The sequence below is a fragment of the Numida meleagris genome, chromosome 13 (genome assembly GCF_002078875.1).
Source record: "Numida meleagris isolate 19003 breed g44 Domestic line chromosome 13, NumMel1.0, whole genome shotgun sequence".
NCBI classification, from domain to species: Eukaryota; Metazoa; Chordata; class Aves; order Galliformes; family Numididae; genus Numida; species Numida meleagris.
Genome location: NC_034421.1, coordinates 12,958,715 through 12,979,124, shown reverse-complemented (window position 1 = coordinate 12,979,124; position 20,410 = coordinate 12,958,715). Strand labels below are relative to the sequence as shown.

General features: G+C 45.8%; 1 protein-coding gene across 5 annotated transcripts in view; it reads left to right on the top strand.

The window, feature by feature from the left end:
- CREBBP (CREB binding protein) overlaps window positions 1-20,238 on the top strand; it is a gene marked incomplete at its 5' end in the record, with an annotated part of 68,537 nt that extends 48,299 nt beyond the window's left edge. For all 5 annotated transcript variants that reach the window (XM_021411053.1, XM_021411052.1, XM_021411050.1 and 2 more), the window contains 12 exon segments: window positions 1,623-1,703; window positions 2,409-2,465; window positions 4,319-4,396; window positions 4,863-4,930; window positions 8,892-9,042; window positions 9,864-10,010; window positions 10,501-10,614; window positions 11,030-11,195; window positions 12,162-12,329; window positions 15,600-15,761; window positions 16,030-16,311; window positions 17,841-20,238. In XM_021411053.1, coding sequence (XP_021266728.1) covers window positions 1,623-1,703; window positions 2,409-2,465; window positions 4,319-4,396; window positions 4,863-4,930; window positions 8,892-9,042; window positions 9,864-10,010; window positions 10,501-10,614; window positions 11,030-11,195; window positions 12,162-12,329; window positions 15,600-15,761; window positions 16,030-16,311; window positions 17,841-20,015 — 3,649 coding nt within the window.

Sequence of the window (20,410 nt, the reverse complement as noted above, 5' to 3'; positions counted from 1 at the left end):
CTGGCTGCGGCACTCTTCAGAACTCCTTCCCTCGATGCAGTTGCGTCGTGCTTTACAGCGCATGCCAGTGGTGTCACGGGCAGCCTCTGTCGCAGGAAGAAGTTCTGACCAGTACATTGCAGCAAAGGCCACTCAGTGGCTTTGGCTCCTGGGAAGCACAGTCCTGGGATCTGTCCCCTGGCTCACAGCAGTTCAAGCGTACGAGGATGTGTTGTAAGGGACAAGCTGCCGTGCTGACCTCCATCCCTTCAGTTGTTGGTTCCTTGTGACACCGAGTCTCGTTTGATGCCTCTGATGCTCACCGTTCATACAGCTGTAGTGTTTGAGTACTAAAACTGCATTTACTGTGCTGCCATTGCTGCTTATACTCTCTCACTCTTGAACCTCCATAAAGCTCCCTTATTTTGATGATCCTTTGTGGCCTTCCTGCATTTTACAGCTGTGGCCTCTCTTTGTTACCTTTGTTCATGTGTGAATTCATATCCTTTCCAAACATTTAGCCTCTTGTTTTTTTTAATGACCCAGACAACTTGGGTTCCAGTTCATCTGAAGCAAAACGAAACGAACAATAATTAAAAAAAAAAAAAAAAAAAATCTGTGAAACTTAGATTTTTTTTTTCTCTTCAAATGCAGATTGTATTTTTGTGGAGTTGTATTCCAGTGTACTCAGCTCGGTTTGTTAAAGCATCGGTTGTGCTGAGTGTAACGGGATTGGCTCTTGGTCTGGGGACCAAAAATTCTCTCCAGTCTCGTATTCGATTTGTAAAGTTTAATTGCACATCGTTAACGTACCCGATAAATATACTGTATGTATGTACAATATATAATGTTGTTCACATATATACATATATTGTATTTATATAGATAAATGGCTGGAAACTCTGACCCATAATTGCATTTCTGTTAAATGTTTGTCTAGAGTATGGATTTGGTTTCATTTATATTAAATAATAAAAGCTGAGCAATTGGTCACATTTATTCTTACAGTCAAATAACTTCTGAATTGAATATTTTAATAGATACTTTTTTTTCAATACCAAGTGTTTCTGCTTTTATAGTTTTTACTGACAACCAGTAAATGCTTTCAGCATATTTTCTAATTGCTTAAACCTGTAAAAGTGTGTTCCTGAGGCTTCTTGACAGGCTGCTTTTTTTAACCAGAGGAAACCCGATCAGTCTCGAGCCTGGGATCAGAGCGGTTTTTTTTCTAAGCGATGCAAATCAAATCCAAATTCTTAAATTTGAGACCTCTATAAACGTAGCGCTTGGTAGCTACTGCATTAATCCTCCCCAAATTCGGAATCTGACCCTCCACTCTGTTAGTAATGATGGCCGAAATGTATAAAATGAGACCGAATGCTAATCTGTGCTTTGCCTTGGCTTTCTGCTCTGTGTTGTCTTGGTGTTTGCGTCTTACCTCTTACGTCTGTGCTGTTTGTTCCCTCCCCTGTTCTCTAACCCTGCCGTCCCCTGTTCCTCCTCATTGTGCACACTGACCCACCAATCAACCAACAAACCCCCCTCGGCGTGCGATCTGCCCTGCTCTGGTTGCTGCCTCCGTGCTCGGGTGGCTGTGTGTTGGGCTGGACCAGTTCACCCAAATATGGCCTTCTTGCTGACAGGTATCACTTCTGTGAGAAGTGTTTCACTGAAATCCAGGGGGAGAATGTCACCCTGGGTGATGACCCTTCCCAGCCTCAAACGTAAGTAGTTTCCTTTCTTCTTCCTTTTTTGTTTTTGTTCTTAAAGGAGGGGCAGTGGGTAGTTCTGACGCCTAGCTTGGCACTGTGGCCAGTCGTGTCTGTGGGGAAGTGCTGTCTTTCTCACTAGTGGGAGATGTTTGCAGTAACTGATCATTGACTGCATGTTTCTGTGCCGAGTGTGCAAGTGCCACTCGTGCCTGGCTGAGCTACCCCAGGCTGCTGGGCTGGCACCGAGCAACATGCTCATGGGGGAGAAGGAAGCTGTGCCCTGACTGTCCCCGAGCCCTCCTCTTTTCACATGAAAGGTTTCTGCCAGTCCTTGCCCCTCACCTTGTGAAGCACAGCTTCTCTTTACTAAACCAGTGGCTTGCCTTTAAGCCACCCAAAAAGATGACGTGAGATGCATGAGCAGCACAAACTGCTTTGGAAGGTGGCTGCTTTACTGGCTGTACCTTCCCTTGTTCTTGATATGTTAAATTTTCTTATATGTTATTTTTTTGTTTTTAGTTTACAACAGAAAATGAAATGGGGAAAGTATTTTCTGTAGCTTAAGATGAATTGCTTTCTCTGAATAGAAAACAAATACTGATAATGCTTCCTTCAGATTTGGTTTGCTCGTTTGCTGCAGTCCAGAATAGCATGATATACTCTCAGCCTCTGATAAAACGGTGCTACTGAGATTTCATGTTAACTCTTTGTCTCTAGAACCATCTCTAAAGATCAGTTTGAGAAGAAGAAGAACGACACGCTAGATCCCGAGCCGTAAGTAACCAGACCGTTCTTGCTGTTAGATCATCTCATGACTTTCACTTGTCCTCAGACCAGCACTTCAGAAATGAGAGAGGGAATAAAGAACTCTTCCTTCTTCTCCTATCTCTGCCCAAGCAGACAGTGAAACCTTCCTCCAGAGTTCATTGCACCACACGCAGTCGATCTTGGTGTCTTCTGTTGGTAACCAAGAGCCAAGTGTGAGCCTGTTTCAGTGGCCATTCCTATTTCTGTTTGGCTGAAATAGAAGTCTTAAAATCTGAGTGCTGCGCTTTCCCCCTCAGTATTTGGGTGTTTAAAAGTAGCCAAAGGGAAGGAGGTTAGAAATATGGGTGCTTCTAGCAGAAGGGATTAATGTGTTTAAGCCTTCAATTTAAGAGGGCTGTTTTGTCCCTTAGTTTAGAACGATTGTTAGTATCCTACAAATAAAGGGCAGATTTGCACATTTCCTTTTTAAATGTGGACTTTTCTAATGGCTGCCGCTGCTGAAAAAGGTCATGCTCTGCACTGTGTGGTTCTGCCCCGCCACTCTGTGCTGCACTGGTGCTGCTCTGTCCTTAGGAGCTAATTCAGAGGCTGCTGGATGCCTGCATCACGCAGTGACAGACTAACCCCGGACAAACAAAATATGCAGGGGGCATTCCATCCTTGCTGTGTTGAACTGGCTCTGTAAAGCTCCAGCAAGCACCAGAATGGCATTGCCATGGGAGTGACAGAAGAGCAAAAGCCCTTTTCCTGGCAGTGACCTGCTGCCTTGCCATGACCCCGTGGGGAACTTGTTCCTCCTCTAACCCAGCTACACCTGCTGAATGCTGAGGAACAGCCTTGCTGAAAGAAGCCAGGTAGAAACCTTGCAAGAATGTAAGGTTGCGTGAAGCAATTAGTTGGCAGGTGTTTGAAGTAACTTATTTTCTTGTTACTTATTTACTTGTTGGCTTTATTTAAGTAATTCCTAAGGTGTGTTCTGCCACGCACTGCACAGCCTGGCTCAGGGTGGCCCTCCATCATAGTGAGCATTTCATCCCAAGCACCAGGCAGTTCACCATTCTCCTCTCCCCATTTTCACTTCACCTGAGCACTTAGCCACTGGAAGGGGCATCCTCCTGACTTGTGTTTGTTAACCATGGGAAAGGGATATTTCTGTAGCAGCAGTGTTACCTGCTGTGTCCCTAAGTAGCTGCAGCAAGACTTGATCTTACTGCTCGTTTGTTCTGTGGCAGTTTGATCCCCTTTCTCGTGCTTGCTGGCACTAGGTAGAGCTCCTCTGCCTTTTACAGGCAGACTGCTGAGCTCGCCATTGTGGTGGAGTCCATAAACACTGTGGCAGCTCAGACAGAAGAGACATTTGTTTTGAAGTATCTTAAAAAAAAAAAAATCAAACTCCACTGCAGACCCATGCAGGCAGAGGCACGTTGATACAAGTCCTCTTGGCATGGTTATTCATGAATGCCTCATTTTTACCTCTGCAGTAAGTTGAGCAACCATTTAGTCAGCTTGCGGTTGATGCAGTAACTGACAGCTAAGTCTGTGGAGGTATCGTTAGGCAGAATTCTGTGAAGCTGGGAAAACTCAAGGTTGGAAAAGACCTCTAAGATCATCCAGTCCAACCATTCACCTATCACCAGCATTTCCCACTAAACCATGTCCCTAAGTGTTTCTCGAGCACCTCAAAAAGAGAACTCTAGGAGTGCACACCTGACACTTAGAACTAGTAAATTTTGTAGATTTTGCAGGTCTTACATATTCATAAAGAGTAGCGGAGGGTTGGGCTGTTGTTTTTTCTGCTGAATTCTAGAAAATTACCTGCCTAGCAACAAAAGTGATGGGCTATTCCTTTTTCTTCTCAGGTTTGTTGACTGCAAAGAGTGCGGTCGGAAGATGCACCAGATTTGTGTATTACATTATGATATTATTTGGCCTTCAGGGTAAGATGTTTGTTAGCTTTCTAAGCCTTGTATAATAAGACTGATGTTGTTTTTATAATTAAGATTTTCTGCATTTGCTTTTTAATATGCATCACTGTCTTTTAATAGCTGAGTACAAATGGACAAAGCATTTCTAAATTTTTGTTTGCATCTCTGGTCTCATTTCAGTATGTACAGATGAAAAATTATATGAAACAAACTTGTTATGTACTCAGATTTCTATGGTTTCTAAGTGATGAGCAATGGAAGCTGACTGACAGTAGATTTGTGTACTGAAAAACACGAGTGCAGGTGTAGCTGTTTGACAGCCAACTCAGAAGGGCTTTAAGTCCCTCAAATGGAAGGGTCAAATCCAGAGTAAAATACACTGTAGGTTGATGGTTAAAATGGTGGGTTCAGACTTTGAGCTGGATGTAGCCAGAATTGGATTCATCAGGGTTTTGGCACTTCTGTTTTTTCTCTTCAGGTTTGTTTGTGACAATTGTCTGAAGAAAACTGGTAGAACACGGAAGGAAAACAAGTTCAGTGCTAAAAGTAAGTTGGATGTTTCTATTTCTGTGTTCGGTTTTCATCTTCTCCCTGCCAAAGGATTTCTTCCTTTGCAAGTTTTTTCATGTATTAGCTCTCTGATTGAGACTTAGTGCTGTCATGTTAGATAGGAACATGGGGAAATGTACATGCATGGGGAAACACATGCAAAATGGGGAATAGTGTCACCTGAGGCTTTGCTGGCTGTCAGTATTTTAAAGACCCAATCTTTGAGTTTGTAGGCAGCCTTAATGCTGCCTGAGGTCTTCGGCATCCGTGTGCCTGTTTTTCCAAGATGAAAAAGAAAGCAAAAGAAACAAGAAGGGGGAAGAGGTAAAAAGAAAAGGGGGGAAAAAAACCAAGCAGAATAAGGCTGCATGCACTTACTGACTATATTTAGACTCGTTTCCATGTAGTGTTGGAGTTGCAGTAAATTACCATCACCTTTGTGCCCTTGAAAAAACATGTAGTAACAGGTTGTGCTGCGTTTCAGGTGCACCCTGGTGCTGTCAAACACTCATGTGTTTGAAGAGCTTTTCTCACTCCTTGAGTGGACTGTGATAGAAGAACTGTGGGGTGGAATAAGTAACCAGTAGTATTATATGTCTAGATGTTACAAGTAACTGCTGTCATAACCTGGTGGAAAGGTCACTAAGAAGCGTGCCAACAGCTTCGAGCTCAAGTTGTCTCCATCTCTTTACATTCCTTACACAGATGCTCTTTGCATGTGGTTAACATCAGAGGGCATAATTTCTATATGTGGTGAAGGGCAAAAAAAGAAAGAGTAGGGACTGGCATTGGAAGTGCAGTGTCAACAGCATAGGGTAGAAAAGGACTGAGTTTAGAAACTGTGATTCAGATGTACTTGATTTCTCCCTTGCTCTTTGGTCCTTTGAATTTCTGGGTGTCACTTTGTCGCACTAAAAGTTTGTGAGCCTGAATCTTCCAGATTCCTTCTAGTAAAGGGGTGGTTTTGCATTAAAGGAAGTTTTCGATGCGATCATATGTGGTCGATTGCAGTTTCAGCACAATAAGAGATTTGATGCAGGATAATGGGGGAGTATGGCTCACACAGCATTATCAGGTTACAGGAACCTAGGCTGTCTCTGGGGTAACCTGACACATGTGAAATAGTATTGTTGAAAAGATGAAAATTACTCTCATTAAAGACAGGTGAAGATTGTAAGAGAACGTTAATGAAATAAAGAAATAAAAATGTCATTGTAGATAACCATTTTTAATAGCTGCCTTTCCTTTTATATGCTGACTTTACGGCACGTATTGATTTAAATTCTTACACGAGGCATTTCTTACAAGCGTGCAGCTTTTCTGTGACATAGCTTGAAAAAGTCTGAGTGACCAACATGTAGTTTAAGGTGATTGTTTTGTTCTTGGGACATCTGGACAGGGAAGTAGTGGAAGGCTTCTCCCTTCATTGATCTCCTTTTCCTTCTCCTTCCCCTGCTCTTGGCCTGCTGTGTGTTCTTTTTCCCATCACCATGTGAATCCTGCTGCCAGCTGTAGCCCGTTGCTGGGCTCAGCTCTAGGGACCAGTTTTCCTTAGCAGAGCTCAGATGGAAATACAAGAGCGGGGAAGGAAAGCTTCCTCTTGTTATCAAAACCTTGGTCTGTCTTGTGACCGAAAAACAAACGAGTGGTGAGAGTTGGAAGCATTAACGTTTCCTTCCCCTTCCTGTCACTCCTCATAAAAACCCGTACCGAGTTACCACCAGGATTTCTGCAGTCCTTCCAGCATGGCATCGCTGCTAACGATCAGCAAAGTACATCCGTCAGCTGAAAGCTGTTCCTAATGTATGTTAAGTGAAAGCAGTTCTCTTAACCACGTTGCAGCAAGTTGCATAAAGCTGACTGATGGCAGATTCAATCTGTAAACCAGCGCGCAGCTGGGTTCAGCTGTGACATTCCTATCTTTTGAAATGTTCTTTCTTACGAAGGAAGTGTGTAAATACTACTCCATTAGTAGCTAATGGAGAAGTGCTTCAAAGCCTAAGGATACCCTGGCAACAGGGCACCTGAACAAGTCCCACTAAGCCAGAAGTGGGACCCGATTCCTGTCTGTCCTGTTGCTCACCCAGTAACAAATGTTTCCCATTGCTACAGCAGCAAAAATTTTGTAGCAGGCTGCCTGGAAGCCTGCCACGTTGTTGGTGTGGATACCTCTGTCCCATTTGAACTACAGTTTGAACTGGGCTGGGCTTTCGTTGGAAGTATATGTCAGGTGTGTCTAAGAAGTAAAATACAGGTGCTTTTAAAAAGCTTTCTCGTGTCCCCAGATACCTGGGGTTTTGATCCATCCCTTAGGGTGCCTGTAGTCTTAATGCTGCTTTTTTAACCTTTCTTATTTGGCCTTTTTCTTAGTTTTTCACGTCTTTATGCATTACAGCATAAGGAGGAAAGAGATCTTTTGGTTTCTTAGCATTAAAAGGTGATAGAAAGAAAACACAGTAAGAGATTGCAGATACAACTTAAATGGCTTCCTAAGAATGCACCAGCGTGTTAGCTGAAATGGAGCTGTGTCTGCTTCCTCCTGTTTGTTTTGAGAGAAATCAACAAAACCACATCACTTCTTCAGAACGTATCTGAATTTCCTTCAAATCCTTCTGTTACCTATGGAAAGCCCGGTTTCTCCAGTCAGCATATAGGAAATGGTAATGGGAGTAAGTGCATATTTACTACAGCCTTCTTTCAAATTAGATTATGGTTGCCGGTAGTGTAACTGCTGATGTTATAACTGGACGAGGAAACAGGTAAAAAGAAGTAAAACAAGATTGCTGTGTTAAACAGTTGGTGTGAACCGATTGCAAAGGGAGCAGGTGTATACAGGTGTATTAAAAAGCTCCTTAAAAAGTGAGCTCTTCTTTGAGTGGCTCCTTTCCCAGGATTGGTTCCTGGCATCATTTTTATCATAGACGTTTCTCTGCAGCGTTCATGTGCGAGCTCAGTGGTCAGGAAGCACCAGCAGCCTTGTGTCAGTGCCAGGGAACGCCTGGGAAATGGAGCAGTGGAGAGCTGAGCACTAAGGGCATGGTAGTAAGATGAACACCTGTAGATTGAACCATCCGCTTCGGAAAGGGAAGGAGGTGGCCCATCATACAAAGCAGAACTATCCAGTGGTAAAATACCTACAAACAGTAGAATGAGAGGAATGGTCGTTAATCTTCAAGTCAAAATAGCGTGCTGCTTCTGCTTTTTCAGTTTAAGGCAAAACTCCCATCTTAATGTCTGTCATTTGTTGTGGGTTCGTTTGGAAACGATGGCACCCAGCAGTGCTACCAAAGAGCTGCACGCACAGAAGTGAACTGGATTTGTGCAGGGTTGGAGGAGGCATCTGGACAACGCGTCCACTTGAACTTCTACAGACCTCTGTCGCTGCACAAGAACTATTTCAGCTTTCTGTGCAGATTACTGTAACTTTTCCATCTACAAGCTCTCTTGATAATGAAACAAAGAGCAGTGAAGTCTCTGTTGAAGTCGGAAGGCTTTTCCTTTCTCTTGATCTGCCCTGCTTCGCTTCGCTTTGCTTGAAAAGGTGTGGCACCGAGCCAGGTCTGTGCACTGATGTCATCTCTGTCAAGCAGCCAGGTCGCGTTTTTGTCAGGAGAAAACATTTGCAGCGCTGGTAAAATAAAACCCGCACGTTGAAAAACGCGACGTGAAGCCGCCTTTGTTAGCTCACTTACTGAGTAATTTTTCCACTACGGTGGTTTTAGTTTCCACGTGAGGGTACGAACGCTGAAGCTTTGGTTAAAAACATGGGTTGCTCTGCTTATTTCAGTGCTGGCTGTAGAAAGAAAAGCGTGATTGTTTTCATATGGAGGTAAAGCAGAGGAAGCAAGCGTACTGACACGTATCAACGCTGTATGAGGCACCTTACAAACGTGGTGACCGACCCTGAGCTTCACGGTGATTCACGTGGGCATGTCGTGTTCCCCCTCTTCAATTCCAGGGCTGCAGACCACTCGCTTAGGAAACCATTTGGAAGACAGAGTGAACAAGTTCCTGCGGCGGCAGAATCACCCTGAAGCCGGAGAAGTCTTTGTCAGAGTGGTGGCAAGTTCAGATAAGACAGTAGAAGTGAAACCAGGGATGAAATCCAGGTTGGTTTACTAGTTGCAATAAATGCAGTCTTAAATGTTTGTTGCGATGTTTTCCTGCGTAAATGTGGCAAAACTGTGGCAATTTGCACCTTAATCCCTTTGTATATGCTTGAGAGTGCTGCATGAGCAGGCAGCTTAAGAAAGGTAAGGAAAAGCAGTTGGTAGCAGGTGAACCTGGAAGGGGTTGGCAGTTCTTTGTGAAGTGTTTGGTGGGTTATGTGAAGGGACATCCTGGGTTGGGTTATGGTACTGCAACTTCATCTCATTAAATCAAAGAGAGGGAGAATCTGACCAGGCCTTGGTAGCGTTACCAGATTCCAAGCTGAGTTTGGAACAGATTGCTCAGATTCTGTTCCTTACTGTTCCTTCAATTTATTTATAAATACTTCAGTTTTCAGAAGTTATTTTTAGTCTGCTTCATAAATGAGAAGCTTGAAATGTTTATTCTGTGATGTATGTTGGATTTAATTCATAAAGGCAGCGTTGACATCACAGCACAGCACATCAGGTTTTACTCTGCAGGATATTTAAAGGCTGGTGGTTTCTGAGGGTGCTCTTGTACTCAGTGCTCTCCTATTCAGTCGTGTGTTAACTGTATGGAAGTTGTCTCTTCGTGAGTGTTACACCAACAGACCTTACATTGACAGGTCTTTATTTTAATTCAGCTCTGGTTTGACCTTAGTTTAACTTCTGTATAAATGCTTCTAATGAGTTAAGAGGAAGTTAAAAAAAAAAAAAAAAAAAACTTCTGCTGGTAGGATAGTGGTTTAGGGACTGGCTTTGTTTGATTTCTTTTTCCTTCCTGTCGCCCTTTTCTGCAGATTTGTGGATTCTGGTGAGATGTCGGAATCCTTCCCTTACCGTACCAAAGCTCTGTTTGCGTTCGAGGAGATAGATGGAGTAGATGTCTGCTTCTTTGGCATGCACGTGCAGGAGTATGGCTCGGACTGCCCCCCTCCAAATACCAGGTACCCCTTCATTTCTGTGTCAGTGGCATTTATATATGGAGGGTGTTGAGCTACGTTCACTGGGAGCTCAAATACAGAAGAGTAGGAGGGATGTTCAGATTTTGGACTAGGTGACCTTTAGAGATCCCTTCCAGCTCCAGCCCTTCTGAGATGATTCTGTAAGCCCTGCTGTGTGACTGCAGATGACTTTAAAGGGGAAATCAAATATCACAGCACAAATGTTATAATATCAACAGTCTTTTGTATTATTATGTTTAATTTTGCTTTTTGAGATGTATTCTTGCTGTCCAAAAAGCACTACCCATCTTTTGCTTTTGAGGACTGTTTAAACTACGTTAAGGTGCTTACATATTCAGTTAAATAATCTGTAATCATCTTTTTTGTTCAGCGTGGCTGTGTATGTAACTGCTGTAAAAGTCAGATCTCAGTAGACAACACTGAAGTTCAGCTGTACATGATGTTTTTTATCATTCTTCTCTCATTATTGTAGACGTGTGTACATATCGTATCTAGATAGTATTCATTTCTTCCGCCCCCGTTGTCTCCGAACTGCAGTTTATCATGAAATCCTCATTGGATATTTGGAGTACGTGAAGAAACTTGGGTAAGTGAAATCTTTTTAAAGAAAGAAGTCTTTCTTCTTAGTGTTTTGCGTGTCCAGAATGCCAAGTAGCCTTGCACTTGGGAGTAGTCTCTTTCCTTCTGCCCACTGACACGCACAGAACGTGTCTTTTCTGCAGTGAGGAGAGTGTTTGGTTTTTGTCAATAAGGATTCTTAAACATTTCCCTGCTTAGGCTCGTTATTTCTGTCACCAGTTACTCAGAGCTTTTAAGCTTCATGTTCATATCCCGCGCTCTTTCCCATCTTTCATATAAATACAGGTTGTTGCCTCAACATCTTTGTTTAAAAAGAAAAAGGGAAAGAAAAGGTTCTGAATTTACATCTCAGTTTGGCAGAGTTAACTTCTGAGATGATAATCAGTATTGTTAAGGATCTTGTGTGTGTGTGTGAATTGCAGGTACGTGACAGGACACATCTGGGCCTGTCCCCCAAGTGAAGGAGATGACTATATTTTTCATTGCCATCCACCCGATCAGAAAATTCCCAAGCCCAAACGCTTACAAGAATGGTATAAGAAGATGCTGGACAAGGCATTTGCTGAGAGAATCATCCACGACTATAAGGTTTGCTGCTGTTCACTTGCTGAAGTAATTCTTAGCACCTTTTCATTTAAAGATAACTAATACTGTCCCATCGGACGTGGAACGGTGGCAGTGCTGTGCAAGCATTCTTGTTCTCAGCTGTCTCAGTGTCTTCATTTCATTAAATTTTCTGGAAGTTCTGCCTTTCAGACTGAAATCTCCCTAATTCTGCCCTAGGAATTTCTTGCTCACAAAACCACCGTATCCCAATTCCACCAAGATGGAAATATTTCACCAAGAGGGGAGTCTTCTTCCAAGCTTTTGAGCAGCAGGGTTATCAGAATACCTGTGATAGGAGTGTAGGGAGGTGTACTCCTTTTGGGTTTCTGTCAGTGCGTTGAGAAAAGAATCCAGGGAAGCTGTGCATCACTGAAGGTCACGTTGCATGGTTCTAAGTTGTATGGTTTGGGCTCATGATCAGTTCAGTGGGCTCTGGGGGAAAATACGACAGGGGTTCCCAAAGCGGAGGCACGCATCCCTGCTCCAGGTGTGTAAGGGAGAGAGGAATGAGCAAAAGCAAGTGGATTTTCCTGGACTGTTCTGACTGTGGTTAAGAAGACAAAGTCATCAGTGTTAGCTTGTGCTGGGAAGTGGAGCAGAGCCCATCTTCCTGTGTTTGTCTTTTACTGCAGTCTTGTAGGCAGGAAAGCATGTAGATTGTGAAGTTCATAGAAGCTGTTTATTTCTGGTGGTTCTGGAGAATCAGGTGGGATGTGGGACCCTACTAGCGTGAGATCAAAAAACTGCTTATAAAACAGCTTCTTCACTTGAAGAACAAGGCTCTTGTAATTGGAGAATGTTGCACACGTACCCGAGCCTGCAAGAAGTGGACCCTGGGTAGAAATAAAGCACTGCTCAGTGCAGCACTGGGTCACGTCTCTGGTTCTCCCGTCTCTTCTGAGTGGTCTCCATGTATTTATTCTTGGTGTTGTCTGATACTCTTAACAGGACATCTTCAAGCAAGCAACCGAAGACAGGCTGACAAGTGCCAAGGAGCTGCCTTACTTTGAAGGTGATTTCTGGCCCAATGTGCTGGAGGAAAGCATTAAAGAGTTGGAACAGGAGGAGGAGGAAAGGAAGAAGGAAGAAAGCACTGCAGCTAGTGAAACAACAGAGGTGAGCTGACTTCACACGCTGTACTTACTTCTGGATCATAAAGCTGGTAGTTAACACTTCTCTAGTTTACTGGCTGATCAGCTGGAGAGGTCATTCTTACATCTAGGGTTCCCTTTGCCTGCATTTTGGGATTTTTTTCTTGGATAGAGATATTCTGATGGATCATGATGATGATTTTTTTTAAGAATGTGAGGTGAGTTATGTAGTTTAGCATTTATGTTCTCAGAGAAATGCATTAAGCCACTTATGGATCACACCACAACTGCTGCATTTGCTTGCAGTCATTTGGTTGAGCCTCTGGCTTGTACTTTTGCAAAGGTGAGGATTGCATTTTGAAAGATGCAGTATTTTTCAGAGCTGAATGGAATTTTACCTTTATTTGATCAGAGGTACTTGCAGTCACTTGGAGGAAATACTGTTACATTTCAGTTCCCTTCTTTTGCAATCTTTGCATTGGTGTGAAGCATTGATCCTGGTGGTGATTTCCCTTCATCAGCATTTCTGAATAATAATAATAATAATAATAACAAATCCTTTTTCCATTCCTGGCCAGGATTTCATCATTTATATTTGTTTGGATCTGTAACCAAGTGGTCACAGTGCTTCCATACCATCCCTTTTACTTAAGATTTACAGCGAGATATTTCAAAAATAAAAGTAGGGAAGTGAAGACCACAGTAGAACCCAAAGCTTTAACTGGAGAGAAACTGCACTCTGCTTATGTGCTGTGACAGTTTGCATGCAGGATGCATTACATGTGATTGATGTGGAGCTGTGTCACAAAGTTCCTTCTATTAAACCTTAGCAGCTCCTACAAAGCTAGTGTAGTTTGCTGCTGTTTTTATGGAGCCATGAAGTTAATGGCTTTCACCTTTTTATTCTGAATGTAATTTAAAATGTTGAAATGCTTCAACAAACAGCAGCATGGAAGGAACTGAAAGGCAAGGCTTGGAATGCACGATGCAGTCCTCTTTTGTTCACAGCATCACTTCCAATAAACCATAGTATGTCCTTCTAGTGAGAGGACTGGTGTCAACCCATGCAACTAAGAGAGTGGGGAAAAAAGCCACTCTAAAAAGCCAGAAACAGCTGTTACACTCACGTGAGTTGTCTGCCTCACATGGGAAGACACAGCCTTGACTGTTACCATCTGTCTATTCCACGTTGATGTTGCTTGGCGTGGCGGGACAAAGCGTGCATCCAAGTGGCTGGAGGCGTCACCCAGGAGTGCAGCATCGTGGTTTTGCCCCTTGGCTCCAGAAGAGCAGTAAGGAAAACAGGAGAAGCTCTCCAGTGCAGTCACCTAAAGCAGTGTGGCTTTGTGGAGGTTCTGAGAAGGTGGGATGTAGCTTGGGAACGGCTCTGCAGGCACAGTGCCCTTTGACTGGTGGCTTCTCTGCCAAAGCTGGCTGGATCTGTTAAATGGTACCAAGGTGAAAAAGTAACAAGCTGAGCTTCTTTAAAACGGTTTGGAGTAGTTTTGTGTGATGGACTAAGTGTAAATTAAAGATACAGAATCATAGAATGGCCTGGGTTGAAAAGGACCTCAGAGATCATCGAGTTTCAACCCTGTTGCTGAGTGCAGGGTCACCAACCACCAGACCAGGCTGCCCAGAGCCACGTCCAGCCTGGCCTTGAATGCCTCCAGGGACGGGGCATCCACAACCCCCCTGGGCAATCTGTTCCAGTGCATCACCACCCCCTGAGTGAAAAGCTTCCTCCTAATATCTAACCTAAACCTCCCCTGTCTCAATTTAAAACCATTCCCCCTTGTCCTGTCACTATCCACCCATGTAAACAGTTGTTCCCCCTCCTGTTTATACGCTCCCTTCAAGTATTGGAAGGCCACAATGAGGTCTCCCCGGAGCCTTCTCTTCTCCAAGCTGAACAAGCCCAGTTCCCTCAACCTTTCTTCATAGGAGAGGTGCTCCAGCCTCTGATCATCTTGGTGGCCTCCTCTGGACCCATTCCAAGAGCTCTGTAGCAGCAAGGAGGCTTAGAATTACAGTGTCAGCTAAGTTTCTATTTATTCTTCACTTTGGTGTTTGAATTGTAAAATCTGTGTTGATACTCCAGAATGAAGAGATGAAAGAGGACTTGCTCAAATTCCATCAAGGTGATAGAAAATGTTGAGGAAGAGAAATCATGGGAATATACAGTAGCTGTGAATTCAGTGCTAAATTCCTTCAAATGATGCCGAGCTCTGGCTCCCTGTAAAGTTGCATGGCTTTAATTTCCAACCAGGTTTGATCAAAAAGTCATTAGAACTGGTTACTGCAGACCTGAGGTTTGGCAGGGAGTTTGTGTCTAAACCCAGTGGATAGAAGGATGGCAATGAGGCCAGCAATCTACACGCAGAATTGTTTCCTCACTTGGAATATTTTTGTTTGGTTTGAATAAACACACTTACAGATAAAAACCTATTGGCCCATACATAATGTTCAGGAAACTTTCCTGTGTGTGTATATATATGGGAGGATTGTTTTTCACATTATGCAAACCAACATCGTAGCAGGTAGGGTTTTCTTCGGGTGCTGAGTGCCCTGTTAAGAGGACAGGAGGCTTCTTTATTTTATTTCTATTTCATTTTCCAGGCACACGGATCTGTTTGCCCAGCTCACCCAAATAGCACGGTCTGCTATTTTTCACCCTGCTTATATTTAGCATTCAGTCTGGGTTCGCTGTGGCCCGTGTTGTAACTTACACACTAGTCAAAGTGTTGAGTGTCTGGGGGTTTTTTTGGAGTTGCATATGCAGCAGCACATCTTCAGGTTGGGGAGAGATGTGTTCTGTTAGTTTCAAATCCTGCGTGTCCTTATCTGTGCGTTAGCTCTGGGTTTGTTCGATCTAAGTTAATTCATTAGAACTTGAGCGAGTGTGTGAGTCCCAGCTGCACAACAAAGCAAAACGCTGCACTTGCAGACATTGTGAAAGTCCATGTGAGCACATTTTATTCTGAAGAAGACTTTGAGAAATGGGCAGTGGAAGCTGAAGTACGGTGAGAAGGAATTAAGACACACATTATTTGATGTATGCGTATACTTAAAAAAAAAAAATAGACTATTTTTAAACCACGCTTGAAATTTGTTGCCTGCTGGTTTGGTTTTTGACTTTTTTCCTGGAAGATGGGATGTATTTAGCACAGTGTGGCTGATCCGCGGGCGTTGGAACAAAGCTCTGTTACTGACAGCAGCGGTGTTTCGCTTTCAGCTGCAGGGAATGGGGGAGAGCTGTGTAAAGCTGAACATCTTCCCCGTGCATTTCTTGCAGGGAAGCCAGGGTGACAGCAAAAACGCCAAGAAAAAGAACAACAAAAAAACCAACAAGAATAAGAGTAGCATCAGCAGAGCTAACAAGAAGAAACCCAGCATGCCAAACGTGTCCAACGATCTGTCCCAGAAGCTGTATGCCACCATGGAGAAGCATAAAGAGGTACGGTCAAAACGTGCTGCGTGCAGAGCAGATCTCATGCCTGTAAATGGAGGCATGATGGTAGAACTGGAAAATTAGGGGGAGTAAAGCTTTTGATTATGCTAGAGGTTTCTTTTAGTTGTGTAACAATGTAGTTTACAGTCATCTCTTCAATAAGTCAATCAGGTAACGTTTGCAGCATTCTGTTACTGCAGCAGAACATGGGCTTTTCCTGTGAGATAATCTAACGTCGTTGATTTGTTCCCCCCTCCCCCCCGTTTATCTGCAGGTCTTTTTTGTGATTCATTTACATGCTGGGCCTGTAATTAACACTCTGCCACCCATCGTGGACCCCGACCCCCTGCTGAGCTGCGACCTGATGGACGGGCGGGATGCCTTCCTCACCTTAGCCAGAGATAAGCACTGGGAGTTCTCCTCGCTGCGCCGATCCAAGTGGTCCACGCTCTGCATGCTGGTGGAGCTCCATACCCAAGGGCAGGATCGCTTTGTTTATACGTGCAATGAGTGCAAGCATCACGTGGAGACCAGGTGGCATTGCACTGTCTGTGAGGTATGTGTGTATTGCCTGAGACTTCTGCTCCCTCTCACCCGAATTTCCTCAAAATTGAGCCTGTTCTGATGTAAGCAGGGTGAAGCTTTAAGGGAAGGTGCCTGCCATCGTGGATTAATCTCTTCTAGAATAAGTGCCTTGTTTTTCTACATGAGAAGGGGCAATATTCTAGAATGGCTGTGGCTGAATTACTCCACCACGTCAGTAAGCTCCTCCTCGTGGCCAGGCTTTTAGCTTATCGTTAGAGAATTGCAGGGCTGAGTGGTAGGGTCTGACACTGTCAGAGTAACCTAAATCTGCAGGACTAGCTCATCCACGTTAAATGGATGACCACGAGAGAAGTTGGCTCCACATTGTATGTGGCACTTGGCTTGGTACTGAGTGCACAGCTGGGCATGGAGGCTTCCACTTCTGCCCAGCATTAGAGGTTCCTTGCCCTTCAGATCAACCCAAATAATTGCTTCCTAACCTGGCTCTTCACCTTTCATGTCTGGCCCTATTACAGTGTAGATCACTTCTTCTGAACTATGTTAGAAGGCAATTACATGTGGTGTTACACAGGTGGACGTGAGGGGAAGGTATCCTCCAGAGTGCTGCTGGTGACCTCTGGCTGTAGCTGAACTAAAGAATGTTGAATAAGTGCGACCTCGTTTTCACACTGGAAGTTATTGCCAGGCTTGTGGTTGAAGAGTCTTAATTAATCCCTCTGAGGAGAGCACTGAACAGGGCTTCTTGAGGCAAGGCTGGAATTAAGTGGTGAAAGGAAGTGTGGCCATTAGGTTTCTTCTGGCTATTTCTGTGTGAGGGGAATTATCTTTCTCCAGCAGAAAAAAAAAACATGCAGGGCAGTGAGAAAGTGGGTGTTTGAGCAGGTTTTCAGGTAAGTGTCTGTCTTGCCATGAAACTGGCACTTGCTTCGAGGGCTATTTTAGAGATTAAAGAACGTATTTCAGGTCAGTAATTATTAGTCAGTAATTACACCAGGAATAAAGGGAGAGCAAACTCCTTAGCACTTAGGGTAGAGCTGTTTGCAGTGTTTTGGCTCTCCTCGTGTAGCTAGTCCTGTAGACATTTCAGAGATGCAAAGCTGCCATCCTCAAAAAGGGGAGAAAAAACTGCCGAACCTACAACAGAAAAACCAAACCTGTGAGACATGAAAGTGAAGGCCCAGCTGCAGCTCCTGTTTGCATTGTCACCCTCGGTGAGGCCTGGGACTGGGGCTGGCTTTGCTGAGGCAGCGGGTGGTGCTTCTGCCCTCCATGCCCAGCACTCCCAGCCCTGAAGGCCTGACCTCGGTGCCGTGGGTCTGTGTAGGCTGTGCAGCCAGCTCTGTACCTCGGTACACCCGGCATAAATGGAAACCAGCAGCTGTTCACGGCCCGGGGTGGCTGTCTTGCTTCTGTTGGGCTGTGTTTGTGCCCAGTGTAACCCACAGTGTGCTTCCACACCGGGGTCACGCAGCTCTCCTCTCCTAGTGCCACAGGTAGCGCTTTACAGACGACTGAGCTCTGGATTTTCTTTGCTTTCAGGACTACGACCTCTGCATTAACTGCTACAACACTAAGAGCCATGACCACAAGATGGTTAAGTGGGGCCTGGGTCTGGATGATGAGAGCAACAGCCAAGGGGAGCAGCAGTCCAAGAGCCCCCAGGAGTCGCGCCGGCTGAGCATCCAGCGCTGCATTCAGTCCCTGGTCCACGCCTGTCAGTGCCGCAACGCAAACTGCTCGTTGCCATCCTGCCAGAAGATGAAACGGGTTGTCCAGCACACCAAGGGCTGCAAGCGCAAGACCAACGGCGGCTGTCCGGTGTGCAAACAGCTCATAGCTCTTTGCTGCTACCATGCCAAACACTGCCAAGAGAACAAATGCCCCGTGCCATTCTGTCTCAACATCAAACACAAGCTTCGGCAGCAGCAGATCCAGCACCGCCTGCAGCAGGCTCAGCTCATGCGCAGAAGGATGGCTACCATGAACACCCGAAACGTGCCTCAGCAAAGTTTGCCTTCTCCTACCTCAGCAACGCCTGGTACCCCCACGCAGCAGCCAAGCACGCCGCAAACACCGCAGCCTCCTCCCCAGCCCCAGCCCTCCCCTGTAAGTATGTCACCGGCTGGCTTTCCCAATGTGTCCAGAACTCAGCCCCCCACTACCGTTTCAACGGGAAAACCCGCGAACCCGGTGGCCGCGCCTCCGCCTCCGGCTCAGCCGCCGCCGGCCGCGGTGGAAGCGGCTCGGCAGATCGAGAGAGAGGCTGCCCAGCAGCAGCAGCAGCAGCTCTACAGGGTCAACAACATCAACAATGGTTTGCCTCCTGGTCGCCCGGGGCTAGTAAACCCGGCGGTGGGTTCGGTGAACCAGATGCCGCAAGTCAGCATGAATGTACCCCGGCCCAACCCCGTCAGCGGTCCGGTGATGTCCAACATGCAGCCCGGGCAGTGGCAGTCGCCTCCGATGCCGCAGCAGCAAGCAATGCAGCCGGGAATGGCGAGACCGGTCATGCCGATGGCGACGGCGCAGGCAGTGGCTGGGCCGAGGATGCCGGGCGTGCAGCAGCCGCCGCGGAGCATCCCTCCAAATGCACTTCAGGACTTGCTGAGGACCTTGAAATCGCCGAGTTCTCCGCAGCAGCAGCAGCAGGTTCTTAATATCCTTAAGTCCAACCCTCAGCTTATGGCAGCTTTTATAAAGCAAAGAACGGCCAAATACGTGGCTAACCAGCCCGGGATGCAGCCGCAAGCAGGTATCCAGCCCCAGCCCGGCATGCAGCAGCCGCAGACCGGCATGCAACAGCCGGGCATGCACGCTCAGCCGGGATTGCAGAACATGAACGCGATGCAAGCGGGAGTGCAGAGACCGAGCGTTCCTCCCCAGCAGCAAGGGATAGGAGCGATGAATCCCCAGGGCCAAGCGATCAACATCATGAACCCCGGCCACAACACTAGCATGGCGAGCATGAATCATCCGCAGTACCGAGAAATCCTGAGGAGGCAACTGCTGCAGCAGCAGCAACAGCAGCAGCAGCAGCAAGGAGGGGCCGGCATGGCAGCGGGGATGGCCGGCCACAACCAGTTCCAGCAGCCCCAAGGACCGGGAGGTTACCCCCAAGCCATGCAGCAGCAGCGGATGCAGCAGCATATATCGATACAGGGGGGGTCCATGGGACAGATGGCTCAGATGGGACAGCTGAACCAGATGGGCCAGCCCGGCCTGGGAGCGGACGGCGCTCCCAACATTCAGCAAGCACTGCAGCAGAGGATCCTGCAACAGCAGCAGATGAAGCAGCAGATAGGGTCTCCGGGCCAGCCCAACCCCATGAGCCCGCAGCAGCACATGCTCTCAGGACAACCGCAGGCGTCTCATCTCCCCGGCCAGCAGATCGCCACCTCCCTCAGCAACCAGGTGCGGTCCCCAGCGCCCGTTCAGTCTCCCCGTCCCCAGTCCCAGCCGCCACATTCCAGCCCGTCCCCGCGGATACAGCCCCAGCCGTCGCCGCACCACGTCTCGCCCCAGACTGGTTCCCCCCACCCAGGACTCGCAGTTACTATGGCTAGCTCCATGGATCAGGGACACTTGGGCAACCCGGAACAGAGTGCAATGCTTCCACAACTAAACACCCCCAACAGGAGTGCGTTGTCAAACGAATTGTCTCTGGTCGGTGACACCACCGGGGACACGTTAGAAAAATTTGTGGAGGGTTTGTAGCATTATGGGAGCATCACTTTTATTTTGGGGGGGGGTTTTCGGGGGTTGTTTTTTTTTTTTTTTTTCTCGTTTTCCTTTCGTGTTCTTGGACGTTTTGTACTGAAAATTCAGACATCCGGGCTGTTTTGGATCCTGGATGGAACTGCTGCTTCCCGCACGCGGAAGAACGAATTGCTGTTTAAAAAAAAAAAACAAAAACAACAAAAAAAAAACGACACAAAAACACACAAAAAACAAGAAAACAACAAAAAAAAAACCACAAACAAACAACGACAGAAAAACAATACAAAGAATATATTTTTTTGTTAAAACCAGGCCGTTAAGATATCTGGTCTCTTTTGTGGGTTTTTTTGGTTTTTATTTTTTTGTTGCTGTTGACTCATGGTGTTAGGAAT